At 53.4% G+C, this 21,122-nt stretch overlaps 4 protein-coding genes across 4 annotated transcripts; 3 read left to right on the forward strand and 1 right to left on the reverse strand.

The window, feature by feature from the left end:
* Positions 1–1,586: 1,586 nt before the first annotated feature.
* PG998_011089 (uncharacterized protein) lies at positions 1,587–3,136 on the forward strand (the record flags this gene model as incomplete). The annotated part of the gene is made up of 5 exons (XM_066877905.1): positions 1,587–1,695; positions 1,752–1,808; positions 1,963–2,034; positions 2,182–2,430; positions 2,712–3,136. The coding sequence occupies 5 exons, from the start codon at positions 1,587–1,589 to the stop codon at positions 3,134–3,136; spliced, it is 912 nt and encodes a 303-aa protein (XP_066726959.1).
* Positions 3,137–4,708: 1,572 nt separating this feature from the next.
* On the reverse strand, positions 4,709–5,665 carry PG998_011090 (uncharacterized protein; the record flags this gene model as incomplete). Its single annotated transcript, XM_066877906.1, has 2 exons — positions 4,709–5,232; positions 5,335–5,665. The coding sequence occupies 2 exons, from the start codon at positions 5,663–5,665 to the stop codon at positions 4,709–4,711; spliced, it is 855 nt and encodes a 284-aa protein (XP_066726960.1).
* A 6,827-nt stretch (positions 5,666–12,492) lies between these two features.
* PG998_011091 (uncharacterized protein) lies at positions 12,493–16,696 on the forward strand (the record flags this gene model as incomplete). The annotated part of the gene is made up of 6 exons (XM_066877907.1): positions 12,493–13,669; positions 13,721–13,792; positions 13,860–14,078; positions 14,138–14,146; positions 14,197–14,905; positions 14,965–16,696. The coding sequence occupies 6 exons, from the start codon at positions 12,493–12,495 to the stop codon at positions 16,694–16,696; spliced, it is 3,918 nt and encodes a 1,305-aa protein (XP_066726961.1).
* A 100-nt stretch (positions 16,697–16,796) lies between these two features.
* Positions 16,797–20,521, forward strand: PG998_011092 (uncharacterized protein; the record flags this gene model as incomplete). The annotated part of the gene is made up of 5 exons (XM_066877908.1): positions 16,797–17,037; positions 17,497–17,561; positions 17,622–17,690; positions 17,934–18,998; positions 19,064–20,521. 5 exons carry the CDS (start codon positions 16,797–16,799, stop codon positions 20,519–20,521), a joined length of 2,898 nt encoding a protein of 965 aa, XP_066726962.1.
* Positions 20,522–21,122: the final 601 nt, after the last annotated feature.

The raw sequence follows: 21,122 nt of genomic DNA on the forward strand, positions 1-21,122 counted from the left end.
CACGTCCAGACTCCAGAAGGAGGATGGAGTTTCCAAAACAGGGCAGGCCATCAGCCACTACACAAGACGTGCCATGCCATGACGGGAGCAGAGTTATTCGGAATTGAGGGAAGTCGGTAGGAAGTAAACGTATTTTTAATATTTTCACCCTTCCGTGCCTATCAGAATGCAGCATATGGCTTCATGTTCGTTCACACCCAACATAACCAACCCACGGGCCTGCCATTTCTCGACAAGCGTTGTTACGTTCTTGTTCGCCAGAAGGCCACTCTAACCAGTCGCTCACTCCATCCAATTCATTACAGTACCATAGTGCCGCACACATAGCAACCCCATTTCGACCCATGTGGTAGATCTGCTGCTACAATCGTCGCTTTCTTTTACTCCGATAATTCCCTCGGCAGGCCACCAAGACCTCTCGACTTTTCGAAGTTCCCTTTCTTTCCCTCCCCGTCTCGTCTTTGGACCTCCGTCACCCTCTTTGAAACTGCACGCCCCCCTCCAATCCTCAACGGCACAACTTGCGCCCCCCTTCAGTTTCTTTATCGCCCACCGCAATCTCTAACATTTCCTCTGCATCCTCCAGAGGAAAGCGCCCCGGGTCTCCTGACAATCCCTTAGTTGGTTTTGATTGTACGAAATACTTTCTGCCTCTGCCTCGTAAACACGTCTTAGGCTGCCACCGATAACGCCCTGGTTGCGACGCCGTTTTATAAAGTGCGAGCCGTTATTTGTTATTTAGGATCAGCTGCTACTGTATCCTCCCAACGGCTAAAATCGAGATTTCAGGGCTTCTCTAGTATTTCCGGTAAGTGGCATCCCGCTCGAGTGCGAATGATGAGAGGCATGATTTCTTTTTTCCCCTTCCAAGTTTTGTTCTAGTACGTCAAAGGGGGGGAAAGCCAGCTGCTTGTACATTTTTCTCGTTCCCCTACCAAAGGCGGCAAGCGGCGCAGTATGTGTGCGTGTGTGTATGTGTGTGGGAGAAAGACCTCAGACATTTTTGTCTGAACCCAGGAATTGCTACAGAAAACAAACAGCCATTTGAATTTCTGCGTCATTTTGGGGCTTGCACTTGGGGCAACTCTTCGCGTCGCGTGCAAGTAAGCCAGATGAGCAACGCAAATTTCAGCCTCTTCGACCAACAACGGAAGAGTTCTTTTTTTTCTTCCTTCCTTCTGTAGCAAGCGCATTGTTGGCCGTTCCCTCAGCAGCCCTCTGGTACATATACCCGATCGCGGTGGATTCACCCTGGCGCCGCTGCTTGACTTATTCGTGCTGCGTACCCAGTGCTATGCCCACTCTTTTCCCACCGATTTCTTCCCCTTATTGCATATTCTTCAGAAGACTAACATTCGGTCTGCGAAGGGGATCCCTCACGAACCGACAAACCACCCAACGACCTGTACGACTCGTGTAGGAAAAGACGTGGTCGACGACAGCCAAAAGGAAGTTTTCACGACACTTCTGCTTCTTGATCAGACCGAATCGAAACGACCATTTGAGTTGCGAGTATTCGTTCGCCACTCGTCTTTGGCAGGTAGTCGTCGCAGCAAGTAAAAGAGAAGGGACTTGTTGAATTCGATATGTCGCAATATTACGGCGAGCAGCAGTGGCCTGGTGCAGGTGCTGGCGGCCAACCAGACTGGAACCATCAGACTCCGCCGCCGCCGCCCCCTCCGCCCGCACGGTCTGGTAAGTCGGATATAATCCATGACTTCGAAGTACCAGTTGACTGACAGTCCTCACAGGCGCAAGCTCGACCGTCCCGCGTGAAGAGTTGGCTGCGTTCTCGCATCAGATAGAGGGTACGTCGAACAGGGTTTTGGTTTAGGATGGAATTCGCGCGATACTCCCCCGCACGAATTACGATTTGCCTGCCACTTGCTGCATTATTCCAAACGGCGTATCTCGATTGGAGACGTCACAAGGGAACTACCAGCTAACGATCAGCGCTTACAGAGGTCGAGCGGGCCATCGATAATCTCGTTAAGAGCGGAAAGATGTTCTCTGGTCCTCCGATGCCCATGCGACGTGAGTTGGTCCCCTTTCAGCAGGGCCCGAATACCGGCCGATTCCCAACCCCACCCTCACGAGGACGAATGTCGGGTTCGATGATGGGAGGACGAGGACGCGGCCGGGCTTTATGAGAAGGATCAATGGTGGCTAACGGGATTGCAGACGGCCGTGGCTCTTCTGGACCTGGCGGTTCGCGTCACAACTCGGTCGGCGGAGAGTTCGGAGACGCGCGCCTGGGCAGTGGCAGCAGCCACTCCGGCGGCGGCCTGCAGAACTTCTATGCCGCCCAGCGACACCAGTCCTCGCGCGGTTCCAACGAGGCTGAGCAAATGATGCAGGCAAAGCGGAGATTGGCAGCTCAGCGGGAGCGAGAGCTGCGCAATTACCATCAGGAGCAGCAGTACAACCGAAGTAGGCCGCCCTCTACTGTATAGCACAGCCAACCCTATCTACCTACCTATCATACCACAGACGAGTCGCAAGAAAAGACAGTGTCGTGCAAATTACCAAAGAAAGAAAGAAAGAAAGAAGAACCCGCAAGGGTGGAACCATCATGTTTTCTTTCCTCATGTTGCTGCAATTTCGAGCAAATTCGTGTTGACGTCTCTTCTCCATCCGCTTGTTATCTCTTTCCCAATCCACCCTCACAATCGTCGATGCCCCTGAGAGTTTACGCTGACTGAAGTTCGTAGCTGTTCTTTCTGACGTGGCCTACCCTGCCAAGTCGGAACGGGCTCTCAGCCCTGGCAACATGTCCGAGGATGAACGCCGCGACCTGATTGCTCGCCAACGAAGCGCCCTTTATGGCGGCGAGGGATCTTTCAGCGAGAATAACGGCTACGCTGATGAGGCCAGTGTTAGTCGACCTGGCGGACCTGGCCTGTCCACCGGTCCTTCTAGCCATCGAGGCCCCTCTCCTCTCGCCTACGAATATGCGCGTGGCGGCCCCGACAACCATGGACAACTTCAGGACGGTCCTGGATCCCGGGCAAACAGCAACGCGAGCCCTCAATCCAACCCACCCAGCAAGGGGCCTTTCGACGCTGCTGTGCAGCAAGCCAACCGCACTAGCACCTCATCGCCCGGCGGATCCCCTCCTCGTCAGGGGGACCTGTGAACCAAGGAGGCAGTGCGGTGGCCCCTATTGGAACTCGCCCATCTGTCAGCGCCCAAGCGCTTAACAAACGCTCTACCACTCCTTTACCGTCCCCCTTAAGCCATGGCTTTAATGCAGCCGGCCGCGGCGATGAGAACGGACAGGGACTCCCGACATCTGGAGCTCCCCCAACCCGGCGAGTGCTGCACCAGACGGCTACAACAGATGGGGCAACGGATCCGGTGTCTGGGGCAAACAGTCTTCCGGTCTGGGTGTTCAGGCCAGTGTTTGGGGTTAAGGCTGGCCCCTATCATTGGGTTCAAACGCCGTCCCTATCGATGACATTCACGACATTGATTAATATCATTTCTAGCACAAAAACGGTGTTCAGGTCAGTAGGGTTTCATGCACGAGGGAAAGCGTTGCCAGCATCAGCATGAGGTGTTCAGGGCCCTTTTATGAAATATGGAACTAGGGGTTTGGTTCAGACCTGGGCGGTATTCCCCTGATTTGGAGTTTTCACTACTTCTGTTTCTGCACTGGATCATTTTCGCCTGCCGTTTGCCGAACCAGACATCGAGACCCCGAACATCGGTATATAAGGGTCTTGTCCAGTCGACGCGGCTCATTTGGTCTTTTTTTGGTTTCCGATTTTTGTTTCCCCTTTTATTTCCTTTCAGGTCTGCAAGAAACAGGGGCGGGGTTCTGAGGATACGAAAGACTGAAATTCTTGATTTTATGTTACGGCTCTATTACGCTACGGGGACCAAGGAAAGGCATATGGATAAGGGATTCGACATAGTGAGGATTCGATGTGTTTTTTCTCGTTGGCTACACCTGGACGGAAAGGAGTTTGCACATGACTATAATATTGCAGCACTGGGAGTTTGACCGTCTTTCGGGGCAGTGTTTTCCCACAAGAACAAAACTGGCGGTAATGGGTTGTCGTTTCTGGTGGTCATGAAATGGTTGGTTTTCTTTCTAGCGTACGCCTGGTATGCTGGCATGGGGCTCGTTGTAAAGCATTAGGAGGTATCGCTTCTCGGTATGCGCCCAGGGGAGTATGGTACAGCTCAAACGGATCTTTGGCAAAGAAAATGGATCAATACACACTTTGGGGCACCTACATGTAATGCCATCCATCGCTTCGAAGATCTTGTGATTCAATGTGGAAGCCAGTGACGATCGTGTTACCGTAACAAAGGTACCGCGGAAACAGCGCCGTTGCTGTATTATCGCACGGCTTGATCGCGGATCTAGGGTGTAACAAGAGGTCAAACGCTGTTGTGCCATCTGAACCTGTCTTCCGTGTTATGCGGTACGAGTGGCGGTGGAACATGATCTCAGGCCGGATTCCCATTTTCTGGCCATCGGAAGCAGTAGCACTAACAGCCGCGCGGCGCCAGGCGGAGAGATGATAGAAAACCCGAAATTGCATTTTGCAGTTGGTACGCCTCGCTTTATAATACAGCCAAAAGTACAGATACCCTCGCTTCACCAGAAACGCTGTACAACGCCCGCATACGTATAAGCCCCCCATTTTGATCGCGGCGCTTCTCAATCCCATCAGACCAGAAACTAGAGAGGAAACGATCAGAGACCCAAGATCTTGACAGCAGCATCCAAATCCATAACATCATCGGCCCTCATGGCCTTTTCGGCATATACGACAGTTCCCCGGCCGTCAATGGCGAACACACCAGCCTGTTGCCACTTGTTGCCCAGCGCCGTGCTGGGGCCGCCCTCCTCTTCCTCATCCGCCCCGGGTGCGCCTCCCACATTATTGCTTTTGCTCTTGGCAGCTCCAGCCCCGGGCCCTGCGCCCGCCGTCCGGTTGATGGACCCCGCGACCTTCTCGCCCAGCCAGCCCTTCTCCTTCCACCCTTGCGAGAAGGTCGTCGGGTTGAACATGTACCAGACCGACCCCAGGCCCAGCCCCCAGGCCGCGTAGATGGCGCGGTCCTCGTCGATGAGCACCTCGACGTTCCACGCGCCGCCCAGCAGGTCCATCCATTTCCGCGTCGCGTCGCGCGACGAGTGCGAGACGGCTACGCAGGTGATCTTGCCTTGGTGGCGGTTGGCGAGGGTGCGGAGGGCGAGGAAGGACTTTTGCGCGACTGTTTTGTCGGTTGCAGACGTATCGTTAGCTTTATTGTTTGGCCAAAGTTCCCAACTAACCGGGGAGTATGTAATTTCTTCGGAGGGGAAGGAAGACTTACAGGCACACCCAACGCAGCGCAGGAAGAGCACCACGATGCGCTTGCCGCCGCCGAACTGCAATTGTCGGTCGCGGTCCAGGGGCGCCAGATCGCCTACTTTGGGACACTCGGCGGCGATGGGCACGGGCGGCGGGATCGGCGACAGCCAGGCCTGGGCGGTCAGAGGCAGCTTCTTGACCGTCATCCATTGTCCCCAGCCGGCATTGGCTGCCTCGTCGGCGTCGGGCGCGCCTTTGGAACCGTTCTTGGGCGCCGGGGAGGAGAAGTCGAATGTGTCGCTCTTGATGCCGACCTTGCGCATGGCAAGCTTGGTGGTGAGGCTGGAAAACATCTTGTTTGGTCTGGTCCAAGGTTATATTATGTACACCTATACCTATCCACCACCGAGTAGATGCTGTCTATTTTTCTTCTTGTTCGGGTATACCTTCGCTTGGTATATTTCTACAAGCAAGAAAACAAAGACGGAAGGGATGCAACCTAGCGGTAGATCAATAAAACAAAGAAGGGGAAAGAATACATGTAATCATTCACGTGTGTAGAGAGGAAATTCCGAAACACGCCTCGGCCGAGCTGGAATGGCACGAGGCTGAAACATACATGTTGCCGTCTGTCTGCTTCCTTTTCGATATTCTTCTTCTCGCCTACTCTTTCTCCTATCACTGAGCCCGGGCGGCTAGCTGTAAGCCCCCCGGTCTTCTTTGAGACCCTAGGTTACCACTCGTACCTGGGAGGTTGCTTGACACAAAGGAGTCGTCTCATCACATTTGCTGTCTGTACCAGATATCCCTGAAGGACCCCACCGTGTCCGTGTCTGAGAACCCTTGTGGGGGAGGATATTCGATGGTTGCTGCGGTCGGTGCCAGAGACTGCCCCTACATATGCAACCTAGTCGCCTCCAATTTGGCGTATGTGGCTGGCTAGGTAACATTTGGTAATGGGGTTTTGGTCCCGATTGGGGCGTAGGCTTCAACGGCCGGTCGCTCACTACCCTGGAGCTGGAGCATGGACACACTTGGCACTATGTATTAGCAGACCTACTTAGCAGAGAATCGGGGTTAGGGTCAGGGAAGCCGCGGAAATGTGGCGGGGCGGCTTCACGAGGGGTCACATTTCATGTCAGCCCAACCTGAGTCCCGAGTACTGAGTCGAGTCCTGATGAGAAGCGAGCCTCGTTTGGGGCACTGATGTGTGTACGAGCCCTGACAACCCGGATCATTATCTCCAATTTGGGACCGGGCCTTTCCACGATCCTTTTCGCCTGCCCGCCTTACTGCTGTCTATTTTTAATGAGGCTGTGAGCACCGGGCGGGATCGATACTGCGGGGTCGATCACTTCATAGCCTATTTGTCGCGGTCGATGCGCGAATGAAAAGGCATATGAAGCTATCAGAGACCAGCCAGTGACCGGCTACCAAGATACCTAATAAAAAAATAATACTTGAAAGCCGCCCGATCTACGTAACACGGCGGCTCGTGCCGTTTCGGAGGCAGATGGCCCGGTTGTTAGACATGGAGATGGCCGGGTTTCTTTCCTCCCTCCGGCGAACCAAGACTTGGCGCAAGCTAATAGCATGGATCAGCTGCAACAAGACTCGATACGGTGATGATGAACACATTGTTGACAGAGAGGTGACTGCCAGTAAGCAGATCATGGGCCCATGGGATACGCCACCGCCTCGCCGCAAACATCTCACTTGGCCCGCGCAGCGGAAAGGGGATCAAGTCTGAGGTGCGTGGGCGAACTTGATTTACGTATGAATAGTCGGACCGTCTATCCTCGAGCGCACCAAGTATGAAGGAATAAGAGAGTGTAATTCGGTCAAGCCAATATAGTGATGCTTCGGGTAAAGAGAAGCGGAGGGTGCGGGTTCTTGAGGCCTCGTACTCCGTACTAAAGAGCCTTCTTGGCAGCCATCCTGAAAGAACAATGTTCTGGACGCAATATCCCGGAAGGTGTGCACATGGCCGTATCCGTCATCGAATATACGATGGGCGGATGGGGCTTCCACAATCGGGGATCGACATCCGGTGAAATGTGCCATCGGAGAAGGTGATCGGTCAGCTGTGCAATGTTGTGACGAGAGTGTATGTAATCACGTGGGCCCACGAGTTAGCCGTCGCCCGAAAGGCCGAGTTTACAAGGGTGGCAGGTGGCTTGGTGGATGGTTTCTTTATACCCCGGATTCTGAATCTCTTCTAAATATGGAATGCGGGACGTGGCCGCATCTCATGCGGCGTGCAGATCCCCTGTCAAACAACCATAGCTTGTTCCGTGTCTCATTCCTGACCTGGAAAGTTTTCGGTCCAGCCATAGCGAGAGCTACAGAGGCCATAATCTTCCATTAACGGCGCTGTCGGGTTGGCAAACGAACCTGCTTGGTATGAGCCATACTATATTCTTTACCGTGGCTAGGAGGAGTGCAAACGACATGTCAGTTGAAAGGTAAGCGCATTACAAAACTTACGATCTTGGCTGCTCCGTTCAAAAGTGTAAGCACACAGCTTTGGCCCAACATTGTCTGACATTGGAAGAATTGTGCAAGGGTAGTTCTGCCTACTGAAGGCCTTTGGACTTGCTGCTATGTAGAGTAATGTGTAAATGGGCAACTTCTAAATGCCTGTCTTATAGCTTGTTCGAATATCAGGTCTTTCGTTGCAAGAGCTCAGGGTCCTTTGACAAGAGTTTGACGAATCGTGCATACGTACCTGGCGGAAGGCAGAGAGATTTGGTATCTAAGCTAATAATACTAACTCTCGTAATTCAGACTGGTGCGCTCCGACATGGATATCAGGTTGGACTACCAGGCCAGACTCCCGATGACTGCTTTTTCCCGCGCGACAGAAGACTCGAACCTGAACTGATGTAAGACCAATGGTAGGCTGAGCAAGACAACCGGCCGGCCTGCTGATCGAAGCCCCAGGAGCGGCTTACTAGTCCCCCATGGGAAGTGAGGTACTGATGACAAAATAACTAAATACCGGTGGTGCTTCGTGGCCGCATCGCAGACATAAGCTGCGGCGACAGTCAGCATCTTCCAAACTCCAATGTCCGAAATGGCCTTGACGTCATTGCTATGACCCTCACCTCTGCGCCAACATCCTCGCCTGCTTATGTGACTGCATGATCTATTGATCAGGAAAGACGAGCCTACCTTCATCTAGGCCAAGATCCAGCCAGACACATTCTGACAATGTCAACTAAGCACCAAAAATGTCGTGTAAGGTGAATCCTGGGAGGTGTCCAAAAGAGGCGCAGATGAACATACATGAGGACTTGCACTAGCCCCTCACCCCTAATGCGAAGTTGCTGACGGTGATGATTGTTCTCAGCCATTCTGTTCGTATGAGTATGCGGTGATTGCTGACGGTTCCACGAACATGGCAAGATGTGCAGCACAGCGACAAAGTTTGATTCGCCAAGTCAGACTGCAGACACTGCAGGGCGGCATTGTCAAGCGTTAAAATCTGACTGGCCGCTCCTCTCATGCACTGCGGATCACAGGGCAGGAGGGCTGAAGGCTGAAGGCCGAGGGCGAGGGCGAGGGCGAGGGAGGGCGAGGGAATGATTGCCGTTGCAGAGACCGTGCGTCGTCCTTGCTGTAACAGACGCTCGAGCCTTGGGACTCCCCAGTACTCAGAAACGCGCATTGAGCGCGGAAAACCAAATTGGCCGCGTCGTCATGGCATGGCAGCTTCAACTGAAATGTTCATGCAAGTGAGGATATCGCGATGTAGGTCAACAACTAGTTTGACCGGCTGTCAGGTACCTGTGCGAGAGAGTAAGCACTTGACCCGCCTGTGTGCTGGCTTAGTATGCGTGATATCAGACGACTTGAAGGAGCTTAACAGCGGGGAGTGACGAGAGTCAGCAGCTTCCGGCAACGATGGTTCATCTCTGGATTCGGGATTTTAGCTAGCCAGCAGAGAGAAGGGGAGAATGGGAGAAGGGGGTAAAAGGAGGTGGGAGGTGGGTTGGGGTGGGGAAACGACTGTCCGTCCAGTCGATACGGTAAGATTGGAGTGGCTTGGACGAGGTACTTGAGAAGGAGAAGGAGAAGGAGAAGAAGGAGAAGGAGGAGTGCTGGCAAGCTGGAGCCGGAGCTGGAGCTGGAGCTGGCATCAATTGAAACAGTTCACATTATGGGCCAGGTCCGGGGCATGTGGGATAATGTCTCGGTCGAGTGGTGACCAAGACGGGGCCGTTCAGATCAAAAACGACCCTGCTGCCAAAAAGAAATGATAGCCCACCTGCCTGGCTGCCTGCTGTGTCAGTGTGCCTTCGAAAATAGCACATCGACCAAGGCCCAAGGCAGTCCCGGCTAATCCACTTGGGGTCCATGGTTCTGACCAAGGGCCCTGGCCGTCGAATGTCGATAATGCATGCCTGGCAACTGGGTCTGTCTCCGTCCACGGAAAGTAGGTGTTCGTTGTGGTGGAAGGATGGAAGAAGGATTCCGGGCAATCTTTGTCGAGATCGATCTCAAGGGTTCAAACGCCATTTTCGTCCGGATGGGCATTTGATGGGCATTTGGGGGTTATTTAAAGAATACGGATACCGGTCTGTCAGTATATCATGCCATGGAACACGGCCATTGCAACGACAATGACGAGCGATGATGGCTTTGGGCGAACGGGGGAATTGGTTTTACTGGCTGCTGTCTTGCCGACAACTGCCTGTCATGTTTCGATGTTTGACTTCCATCCAACTGCGAGGCTCTTGTCATTCGCCAGATTGTACCAAACTCTACAGGGACTTTGTCTCGGTAAACGGGTGCTGTCATTCACCATGATTGAAGCATGGCATAGCACAGACTTGGCCGCATGCTCGTGCTTGGCTTTGGAGTGCCTCGTCTCCTGCCATTAAACGTTCTCGAGGCGCTCCTGGTGACTGAACTGACTTGATCTTTCCCCTCGTTCGGGGTTGGGTTTATCCATGAACGCCATCCAAATAAGTCTTGCCCTTTTTCCCTCACCGGCACGGTACATGGAGGGGGTGGGAGGGGGAATTCTTTTGCCTACAACCAGGCACGCCAACTAGGAAATTCTGGAACGGTGAATTGGCATTTACTTGTACCGGCATTAATGGAATTAATAGCAGGTACCTCGCAATGAAATGTACCCCTAAGGCACTCTAGGTACCTAGTCTAGCATGCTTATAGGCCGCCACCCAGCTTAATTATTCATCGGCCAGTGGAAATGGCACATCCAACATTCACAATGAATGAACCGTACTGTGCCCGATACACTGTCCCATCATCGATGTCGCTGCTTGCCACCAACACCAACAGCCAACAGGCACACCTAGACACCTACTACCTAACCAACGTGGAAGATAGTTTTCTCATTTCAAGACACAACGAGTACAACTGTTGGGAGCACGACACGCAACAACAGGCTAGGAGCAAAATAGAGAGACATTGCCTCATTTTAAGGGTTCGGGGGCTCGGCATTGTCCAGCGCTATTCAGCACTGTCCAGCTGAGCCGGCTTTAACATCCAGCCAGCCCCCAGTCACCGACCAGTGTTGTGCATACATACGTCCTTCCCTGACTTCATCAAGTGCATGCAACGAAGCCTAAACAGTGTTGGACATTCCTCCTGTCCACTGTCAATTTAGAAATCGTACCGTATGGGAAAGCATGTACTCCGCACTCTGATGTGTACATCTGCAGTGAGCGGGCAGGCTAGACTAGCAGAGAGAAGCCAAAGCACGGGCACAACACACACGGAACTACTCGTTTCCAGATGGGCACTGCGAATTGGGGAATTGGACCCCTTCAACCAATCGAGCAATTCACCAGTAGCAAGCAGCACGTTGGTGTACAGCTGCAGCAGGAGAGGACGACGTAGCAGTCAGTTAGTTAGGTCCATGTCGTTCGTGACCTGGGCTGTAACCGTGCCCATTCTGATCCATCCGTCCATTCATCCCCCCATCCAGACCAATCAACCACTCATTCGCTTGATGTGACTTTGCCCAGGGCCTTACCTACAGTACGTATCACGACTAGTAAGTAGTCGGGGGTTCTTGTTCGTATTCCACTACTTCCTGAAGACCGTCACACACACACACACAAACGTCTCCTTCTCTCTCACTCTCTCGTCCTGTCCCGCACGCAACCTCTTACTCTCAGAAAACCGACAACCGCCCCGAGAGTGAGGCGTCGCAGATTCCACCTAGTTGCTGAGAACGACGAACGAACGGCTTGACCAGCGGAGCGTATAACATCATTCTTCCCACCCTCAGATTGCCCCGTCTCCAGGCTTTCTCGCGACAACCCACCCCTATAGTGCATCCGCACTCTCCCACTCGCATATACACACATACAACCCACGCCCACGGCAGACACACGTCGATTCGTGCTGTTTGTTCCAGTCGTTGTTCTTTCCCTTCTTTGCCACAGATTTCAACCACTGCGTAGCGTCATTTGCTGCCCATTCACTTCGTTCCTTGACAAGGCTTTGCTAGGATGCGATAGAAGGAAGCGTGGTGCATTCTACCCTTCGGCCGTGTTTCTCGACTTGACAGTGGGACGGTGTCCTTTGCGAGCGCTCCATAGCGACCTTGGTGGACGAGCCAACGATTCCGAACGTATTTATGTCCTTAGCTCTCTTTTCTTCTTAGCGACCGAGACACTTGCATTACCACGCGTATATCGATACGACACCTCGAGGCGACGAAATCATAGCTGCACAACCCAGCCAAGATCTGCGGGATACCTGGAAAAGAGGCACCAGAAAACGAGCAACAGAGCGAAGTAGGAGCAGAAGCAGAGCAAGCGCGCTTTGGTTCTTGTTGGCCCGAGGCGAGAGCGTCCAGTTTATTTGGTCATTGATCCCGAAGCGAGTGCCGATCCTCCGATAACTGGGCTTTTGGACTGATCCATTCACTTGTTCGAACTCCATAGTCTAGGGCTACCGTGTTGGTACAACAAGACCATTGGCTTTGGACCACCAGCAATCGACGGTGCATTCAGTCAACCACATCGCGGGTGTCTACTTGGACTCACCCAACCCGATATTTACTCGGCCCTTTCTACCGTCGTTCCCCGGGGACACAACTTTAATCGCTCGACACGTCGCGCTATTTGCCTCTCTCCTGCCTTGACGCCGCTTGTCTCTCGACTACAAAGGCTTTATCTTAGCCAGTGACCAGCTTTTCATGGACGCCAGGCCAACTACGGCAGATTCGAAACATCATTATCCCCCACAACTGCTTTGGAGTCGTTCAACGTCTAGTCCTATCGTTCCAAGACTTAACTCTGTTCTCTCCCCGACACCCCCTGTCCCGGCGACGCCACTGAGCCCCGCAACGTCGAGCAAGTCTCCTCACAACGGCCAGCCGCATATCGACTTGATCCCAATTCTCTTTCCGCAACAGTCTTCTCTGTACCAGGCGCAGCTCCTGCAGTACAACAAACTCATTGCGCCCAGTAGGGGAAGAGGAGGAGGAACTGGAGGCCTTCAGACGCCCCCGTTGCCGCCCATCCTGTCGACTCCAACCATCCACATAGGAGGCAATCGATCTCGTTCGACGTCTAAGGTGTCGAATAAGGACAAAGACTATACCCGCTCGAAACCGGGCTCGCAGACTTGCCATGGGAATAGAGGCTTGCAGAACACCACCAACAAAGCCGGTTGCGCTGTTATAACGGGGAAGGAACATTCCGCTTCCCTCACCATCCCCTCGTGCTCAACCAAGATGCCGCCGCAAAAACCGCAGGCACGGACGGCTGCGGCACCGTCGGCACCAGCGCCCGTGGCTTCCAGTTCGAATCAAAAGTCGCAAAATAACAACCTACCTGTCCGCCCGACCGCCGCATCAACATCCCCCGCGACTCTTGCAAGTGTCGCGCCGCCTACGCACTCCAACTCTGTGCCCTCCACTCCCCATCAACACGCGCGTAAATTTTCGTTCGAATCACGGGAGCCGTCGCCAACAGCCAACCATGGCCATTCGCCACGTTCGGCTTACTCCGAAACCAACGGGAACCTACCCTCTCTAAGACCGTTACCTCCTCGTAGTGGAGGGTGCCAATATGAGACTATACCGGAGCGCTCTCGGCGACGGATGCCCTACAGTATAGGGAGCGAGCGGTTAGACCGATCGGACATGTCCAAAGTTCAAACCAAGTTGGTCGATGATGTTGAGAAGAAGCTGAGCACAGATATGAGAGAACTCTACGACAGGTTAAAACCGACAGAAGCTGTCGAAGAGAAACGAGGAAAGCTGATAGAAAAGCTGGAGAAACTGCTGAATGACACATGGCCGGGCCACGAGATACGTGTTCGTCTTTTTGGATCATCAGGCAACCTACTGTGTTCAGACGACTCGGATGGTACGTTTTGGGTAGTTGTTTTCCTGGCAACCTTGTGCTAACTCATATTAGTGGATATATGTATCACAAACCCCTGGAAAGAGCTCGAGGGTGTTTGTATTCTTGCAGACCTCTTAGCAAAACGTATGTGGATATACTCCCCGATGGTTATGCGCCGCCGCCTCTGATCCGTCGTACTAATTGTTTCCAGATGGGTTCCAAAAGGTCGTCTGCGTTTCTTCGGCAAAGGTGCCCATTGTCAAAGCATGGGACCCTGAACTCCAACTTGCTTGTGATATGAATGTCAACAACACGCTGGCGTTGGAAAACACTCGCATGATCCGGACGTACATTGATATCGATGAGCGGGTGAGGCCTCTGGCGATGATCATCAAGTACTGGACGCGGCAGCGAATTATGAATGATGCTGGTAAGCAAATGCTCTTGAGAGCAAGGCGCTCAAGTGGGTAATGCTAATTGATGTGATAGCATTCGGCGGTACACTGAGCTCGTATACGTGGATATGCATGATCATCGCATTCCTCCAGTTGCGCAAGCCCCCCGTGGTCCCTGCGCTCCACCAACAACTTCAATACAGGCTGCCGAAGAAGGATGGAGAGCCAAGTCCATTTGCCGACGACGTCGAAAGCTGCGCGGCATCTGTTCCAAGAACAAATCGACTTTGGGCGACTTGCTATTCCAGTTCTTCCGGTTTTATGCCCATGAATTCGACTATGGCGAGCATGCCCTGAGTGTCCGGTCTGGGAAGCTAATGAAGAAGACTGACAAAAAGCATTGGCACCTTGCCATCAACAACCAATTGTGTGTTGAGGAGCCATTCAACACGATGCGTAACCTCGGCAACACGGCTGACGACACCTCGTTTCGCGGCATTCACCTGGAGTTGCGTCGCGCTTTTGATTTGATATCGGAAGGAAAACTGGGCGACTGCTGTGAGCAATTCGTGTTCCCAAAGGAAGAGGAGAGGATATTCCAGAAGCCGGTCTCGGCTCCCCGGCCTGCGCTGCTTAGAAGCGCTTCGCAGCAAAATAACCGGGGAGGACGGGGCGGCAACGGCAGGGGCGGAAGGCAACAGGGCCAGTATCGAAACAACAACAACCATGGAAATAATCGCAGGGCATCATCGAGTACGGCTTTTGACAACGGCGCAAACCAGATATATTTCCCAGGTTATCCCTTTGTCTCGTCGCAGGATGGGATGGGATACATGTCGCAGGATGCACTGGCGCAGACCTTGTCAGCGCTACAGCAACAGGAGAATAACCTGCGCTTTCTGCAGTACACCCAAAATCAAGCTTTCGCGCAGCAGCAAGCCTTAGCGCATGCCCAGAGGATGCAAGGGGGAACGCCTCTCAGCCTCAGACGTCGACTGAACGGTCAAGGACAAACTCGATCGAGAATCCGCCACTGACTGCCCCTCTGCGCCCGGAGATGTATTACTGGCCATGGCAAAACCAGCAGTTCTACGCCCACCCAGGTTTCACTACTTATCCATCGTCGCCGTCCAACGGCCAAAGCACTGAGCCACGCCGCAGCCCTAATAGGTCGGCCGCCGTGAGCGAGGCCGGCGCAACGGCCTCTGGCAGTTCGCTGCGATCTCAATCCCAGCCGGCGTCTCGGCCAATGCCAGTAGCACAGCCTATGCCAGGCTTACCTGGAGCTCCGCCTACAGTGAATGGAGGGGCGGCGGGCCTTCCTTCGCGGCACGCCAAGGCACGACCCATTCCCAGCTTCATGCCAGATGAAGCAACTGATGCGGATACGAAGCCAATCACTGTCACACATACCTCGCCCCCAGATGACAGAGGCTACGGCTACTACCTCGATCCCAACAGCTCGAGCTCGCGACCAGTGGCTGTGGCGAACGGAATGCCTGCTTTCGGGGACCTTGGACTCAAAGAATCAAACTCAGGCCGGAGACGGCTTTCGTCCGACCAGTTCCCACATAACATCTTTGACAGGATACAGAAGCGAACTTCACGGTCCCCATCCCCTCTGGGGCATGGTAGAGCCTTCTCTGCGGGGACTAGCCCAACACCGCTGGCTTCATCGACATTCCCTTCAGCGGCCAACAAACAAGTTTCGGACGGGCAGCCGGTAGTTGTCAACGGGTCAGGTTTCAACCCGGCCGCCCCTTTGCAGAAACGTGATCAGACAGTACCAGCAGGATTACCCCAGGCGGATGGATCTTTCGAAAATGCGCAGCAGATCGCGCAACCGCTAGTCAATGGCGATTCGTTGTATACGCAGGTGCTCCCAGCTCAGCCACTGGCGCCGTCTTTCTCGACAACTTCGAATCCAGAACGTCCACTCGTCGTCAATGGCTCTTCGTCGGCTTCGCAACCGCCCAACTACGTGCAATCAACTCCACGATATACGAGTGACATAGTGACGATGGCACCTGATGGAAATATAGGTATCAACCCCTACTCGTCGCCTGAGTATACAGCCCCTGTGACGGATCCCTCTGCTCCGTTCCCACGCCTTACTCCGCGCGGCCCACCAAGTCAGCTTATCGCACAGCTTGATCTTGCCACGGGAGAAAAGGCACCAACCACGGACTACCAGCATCTGTCCCCTGTTTACGAGACTGTGACACCTTCACCAACCCTGACCCGCCGGTTTGATCTGCCTCTCCAACAAGCACCCACTCACAGCAGTGTCCCGAATCAAGGCCAAGACACCAAACCTGAGACCAAAGCTAAACAGAAGCCTCGGGCTGAGGTGGCTTCTTCCAAGACCGAAGCTGCTCATTTAACAAACCCGAAGACTAACGGTCTTGCCCGGGAGAACGGACATGCCAAAGGGACCAAAGGCGAGAGTGAAAACGGTGGCGGCTGGCAGAGAATCCCAAAGGGCAGGAAAAAGGCCGCCGATGGAAAGAATAAGCAAGAGCTGTACCCGCAGAGCGAACAGCCTCCCAAGAACGACCTTGAGAGGAAAGGGGGGGTGAGACAGACACTCGCTTTTGTCAGCCTGGAAATGGTCGGAGACTTCCAGCGTAGCCGTCCATTCTTGGATATATGATATATTTGGCATGCTCATCTCATCATGGCGTACGCCCCTGCCATCTGAAAGCGGCTTGATAATATTGGACAGCACCTGTAAGTCCAGGTTATTTGCAACAATGGCCCGGAGATGGCATGAACAGGGATATCGCCGAGGGTTAAAGATATGTCCTGGAAATGATGCCCTCGGTGGTGTCGACGATGGCCGTTACGGAGCGACCGAACGGGCCCTGACTTGCCTGGTGGTTTGGGCCAGTCTTGCAGTTACGGGAGGGGGCCCAAGAACTGACGCCCAGGGTCGATACGGCCGTTTTCACATTCGCCAGGCTAGTTTGGAGCTTGGGGCCAGCTACGGGGGATGTCAGTTGAATTGGTTTGACATGAAGGAGTGATTCTGAATTTCGGATCTTGGAGGCACGACGGGGGCTATAAGCAACAAAGGGAGCATGGAGTTGTACGGCTTATATATTATATTATTGTATGATTTGGACAGTGTGGCTGAGATATCCTACAGGCCAGCGCGAGGAGGCGAAGACATAAAACATGTCTGCCGGTGGGCGGCAATGACGAAGCATGCATCGGATGGGAGCGCATTGAGCGATATGGTCATGACCTTAGGCTATCACCTTTGGTATTTTAGTCAGCATGCGGTCGATAGGTTTTAGTAAAAGTTCCCTAAAATAGACCGACTTATAGAGGGCGTGGGTATGGAACAACAGCAAAAGCAAGAATAAGAGGCCAAAAAAACCCCCCCAAAAAAACCATCAAAAGAATACAGACGTGTAACAAAGTCGATGAACGAGTGACATGTTCCAACAGTCCCCGTCAGCCAGCCACCAGCTGCCATCACACCGGTGAGCAGGGGCAGGCCAGCTGGTGCTTTAGTAAGCAATGGCAGGTTCCATGCACGCACTTCCCCCTTCACAGCCACTTCCTACTTTCAGGCAACAGGCGTGTCGCCATCCCCTTCTATTGTGGCAACTGAGGTATCGTACAGCCAGAAGGTGATCCTGGTGAGTCTTTGTTTGATAGCTTGAAGAAAGCATCGTGACGAGCGGACATTGAGATCAGCATGTCATGGTCGTCATCCTTGAGGTCCAATGACGGCCCCAACATGAGACTGCGGACTCGGGATCGTTCTAAACCTTCCGTAGAGAACTGGCAAGTTGGGTTTGTTAACAATACTATTCATCTGGCAAGTTGGCCTTTCCTTCCACCTTCTCCGTCTCCTATCTTAGGGTCTAATACCCTAGCAGGCTCCTTTAGCACCTGAAAGCCGCTCCGGTTCTGGTGGTGACAGCCCTTTGGTTATCCGTCCTGATGTGACAGCCTTCGCCGTCCCCTCGTCCATCGCCAGCCAGCTACTCAAGTGTGCACATCATTTGAACACCGCTCTCAGAGAGCATCGGACTGGCGACACTGCCTTCCAGATTTACAGCAAGCTAGGCGACACGCCACGGCTCCTGTGCGAGACTCTTTTGAAGCCTCATCCGGAAGCACCCATATTAGGTCCTGCATCCGACACCGCGAACGTAGAAACCAGCTTCGGGTGTCAGCCGAAGCGGTCTAAACATGACGGCCAGCGGAACCCATCATCATACTTCCCCGTGAATCATTTAGAAGCTATTCGCGGCTGGAAGATGAGTCTTCAGGCACTACATGACAGGCTCCACACCTCACTTCTTCGCACGTATTCGGAATCTGAGCAAGAAGTTACAGCCACCATGACTGAACAGTTGTTTATTGATCCCATATTCCGTGCCAAAGTGATACAGAAAATGAAGCAGTCAAAAGCCGCATCATCACAATCGACACGTGCGGACGATGGCATGTCTGCCTTCGAAGTCCACTTCCGCAACTACGGGTGCGTCAAGGAAAGTCTTGACCAAACTCAGCACCTGCTTCAACTAGGTGAGTCTGGCATATCGCCAGGCAGGTCAACTCAGGAAATCATCATATCTCAGAGGGGCGACGCCGTGCTAGAGTTCGCCAACAACGAATCAGATAGTCATCCGGTCCTGCGATTCAGAGTCTTGTCACATATGTTGTCCGAGACTTCGCCCCTTTTCGCACGCATCTTTGATTCTGGCGGTGGTGGTGCTGACTCTGGCAACGCGCCTAAAGAGGGCTCCGGGCCGGGCTTGCCACAAACCTCGGTCGAGTACGCGTGGAGTGATGGCGCGCAAACGAGACTCTACCGTATGCCTCAGCTCGAGATGAATGAGCACGGGTCCTTTGAGCTCTTGCTACATGCGGCTCATTTGCACACCGATGCAGTCCCTCGCGAAATCGAGTTCGAGACCTTTGTTGCACTGGCCAAGGTCTGCATGCGCTACCAGTGCACATCCCCGTCGAGATGCTTGTGGAATACCGCTGGCTGCCCCAGTGGATGCACAAGGCAATCGACGATATGCCAGACGGCCTGCTCATGATCAGTTACGCATTTGGCCTCCGTCGGCTGTTTACCCGCATGTCCAAGACCGCCATTCTCAACGTGGTAGACGAGGATGACTTACAAGCCAAGCCTTGGCCGCAAAACATGAAGGACAGGATCTGGGCTGTCCGCATGGCCAAGATGGGCCAAATCCTCGCCTGCTGCAGTGGTGCTTTGCAGGAGTATCTGCAAGACTCGAGCTCCCCGGCGGCGGCAGCGATGGTGGTGAAGAGAACCGTAGCCTGGCCACTAGTGGAAGACTGGTACCGTTCTCGAAACCGCGGTGCCCTAAAAGGCAACCTTTGCTGCGACGCGACCAACCTGGGCTGGCTCATGATTATTTTTGCCCAGCAACAGATACTGCCGCATATCATGGATTCGCCCGCCGTTGCTCATCTGCCGCAGCCTCCTAAGCGCAGCCTGAACCAACTCTTCGATAGTCTACGATCTCTTGTCAGCCCGCCACAGGGCCATGGCGGGGTCTGCGAGTACGCGCCCGCCTTCCGCGGCGCGATCAATGACATCTCCAATAGTGTGCAAGGCCTGACTCTCTTTGAGGTCAGCGGTCAGCATGGCTGGGCACTGAGCCGGCACAAGATAGACCTACCTCAAATCACGTTGACAACAAAGGGTGCGCCGCCAGCAGCCGCCCTCATGACGGCTGAGGCGCAACTACGGGAGACGGCCACTGCAGAAGTGGCATTGCGAATCATGGAGCATGTCGATACGTGGCGGGATCTTTGTAGTGTCGCCATGGTTTCGAAGGCCTTTTACGCCGCATACGACGCCAACGCAGGTTATCTTTGCAGCGGCATGAATTCAACATGGACGGGTAACAGTCAAGAGAGGGCGGCACGTATGAATCACAAGAGTATAATTGGGGTGGGGGGGAATGATGGAGATGCTAGTCTCGGAAACGAGCAGCAAAAAGTCCTCATAGATGGCGGAGATGATGACAACAGCACGACCGTAGGATACGACTTCACGCCACCACCCTCCGAGATCCACGTCGAACAGCAACATACAGATAAGGTGACGCGTGAGGAATCGGAGCGGCTACTGCGGACCCTGGGCGAATACGACCAGAGCATGAGTCGTGACAGCGCAGATCATCACCATCATCCTGGGCCTGCCCTTTCATTAAACCCCACGAAGCCTCTCAGTAGCTCAACAGACGGCGGCAGCTGTGGCAGCGGCGATGAAACATGGACTGATAAGGTTCCGATGCGACGAAACGATCAGAGGAGCGAAAAGTTTCTGGCAAGCGAGGTGGTCGTTCACTTCGCTGTCAAAGCTTCATCTTCATCTTGTCCATCCCCCGCGGTGGTCCCTGTCCCTGAAGACAAGAATCTTGTAGTACCAGAGGACAAGAACCTGCGCGAGCAGAGGGACAACCGCAGCTGGTGGTAATCTACCATTGAGCTTGACTGATCTCGTTCCCAATGGCGTCGGCAGTCTTGGAATAATAAGCGAGGTGTGTGTGGAGGTCATTTGTGTACTCGTCATTCTCTCGGTGTGCGAGACATGTTGTGATAATGATATCTGATCCAGGAACTACTATATATATATACCCTTCTTTTATATACCATATATGCTATATATTATGCATAATACCGACTTACTTATACTGCTGCAGGGGGGCATTACCATGGTAGAGACTAGCGGTGACAGGTTACGGTGACCTGTTACCTATGCAACAGAGCAATCAAATGAGATGCAACCTGCACATGCTGTATGCATTGCATGTGCATAGCAAACGAGGCCTTCATTAAATGAAGCGTACCGCCCAGACAGGCAAGTCCCCGTGTGAAACGGGTGGACACGATTGGCTGTCGTTATTCTTGCTATCTGTGCGCCGACCAGCAGAACACCTGCGATGGTTCGGTGCGGGTTCCCGCGACGATCCTCCGGTTGTTATGTCCGACAGGGGGTGGTGTGGGCAGGGGTCAGAAATATGTATTTCTCCTTTTCTCTCTTTTGTAGTAGGGAATGATATATAATAATTACATGT

This window comes from Apiospora kogelbergensis (assembly GCF_038363985.1).
Source record: "Apiospora kogelbergensis strain CBS 113332 chromosome Unknown utg000007l_segment0_segment0, whole genome shotgun sequence".
Lineage (NCBI taxonomy): Eukaryota > Fungi > Ascomycota > Sordariomycetes > Amphisphaeriales > Apiosporaceae > Apiospora > Apiospora kogelbergensis.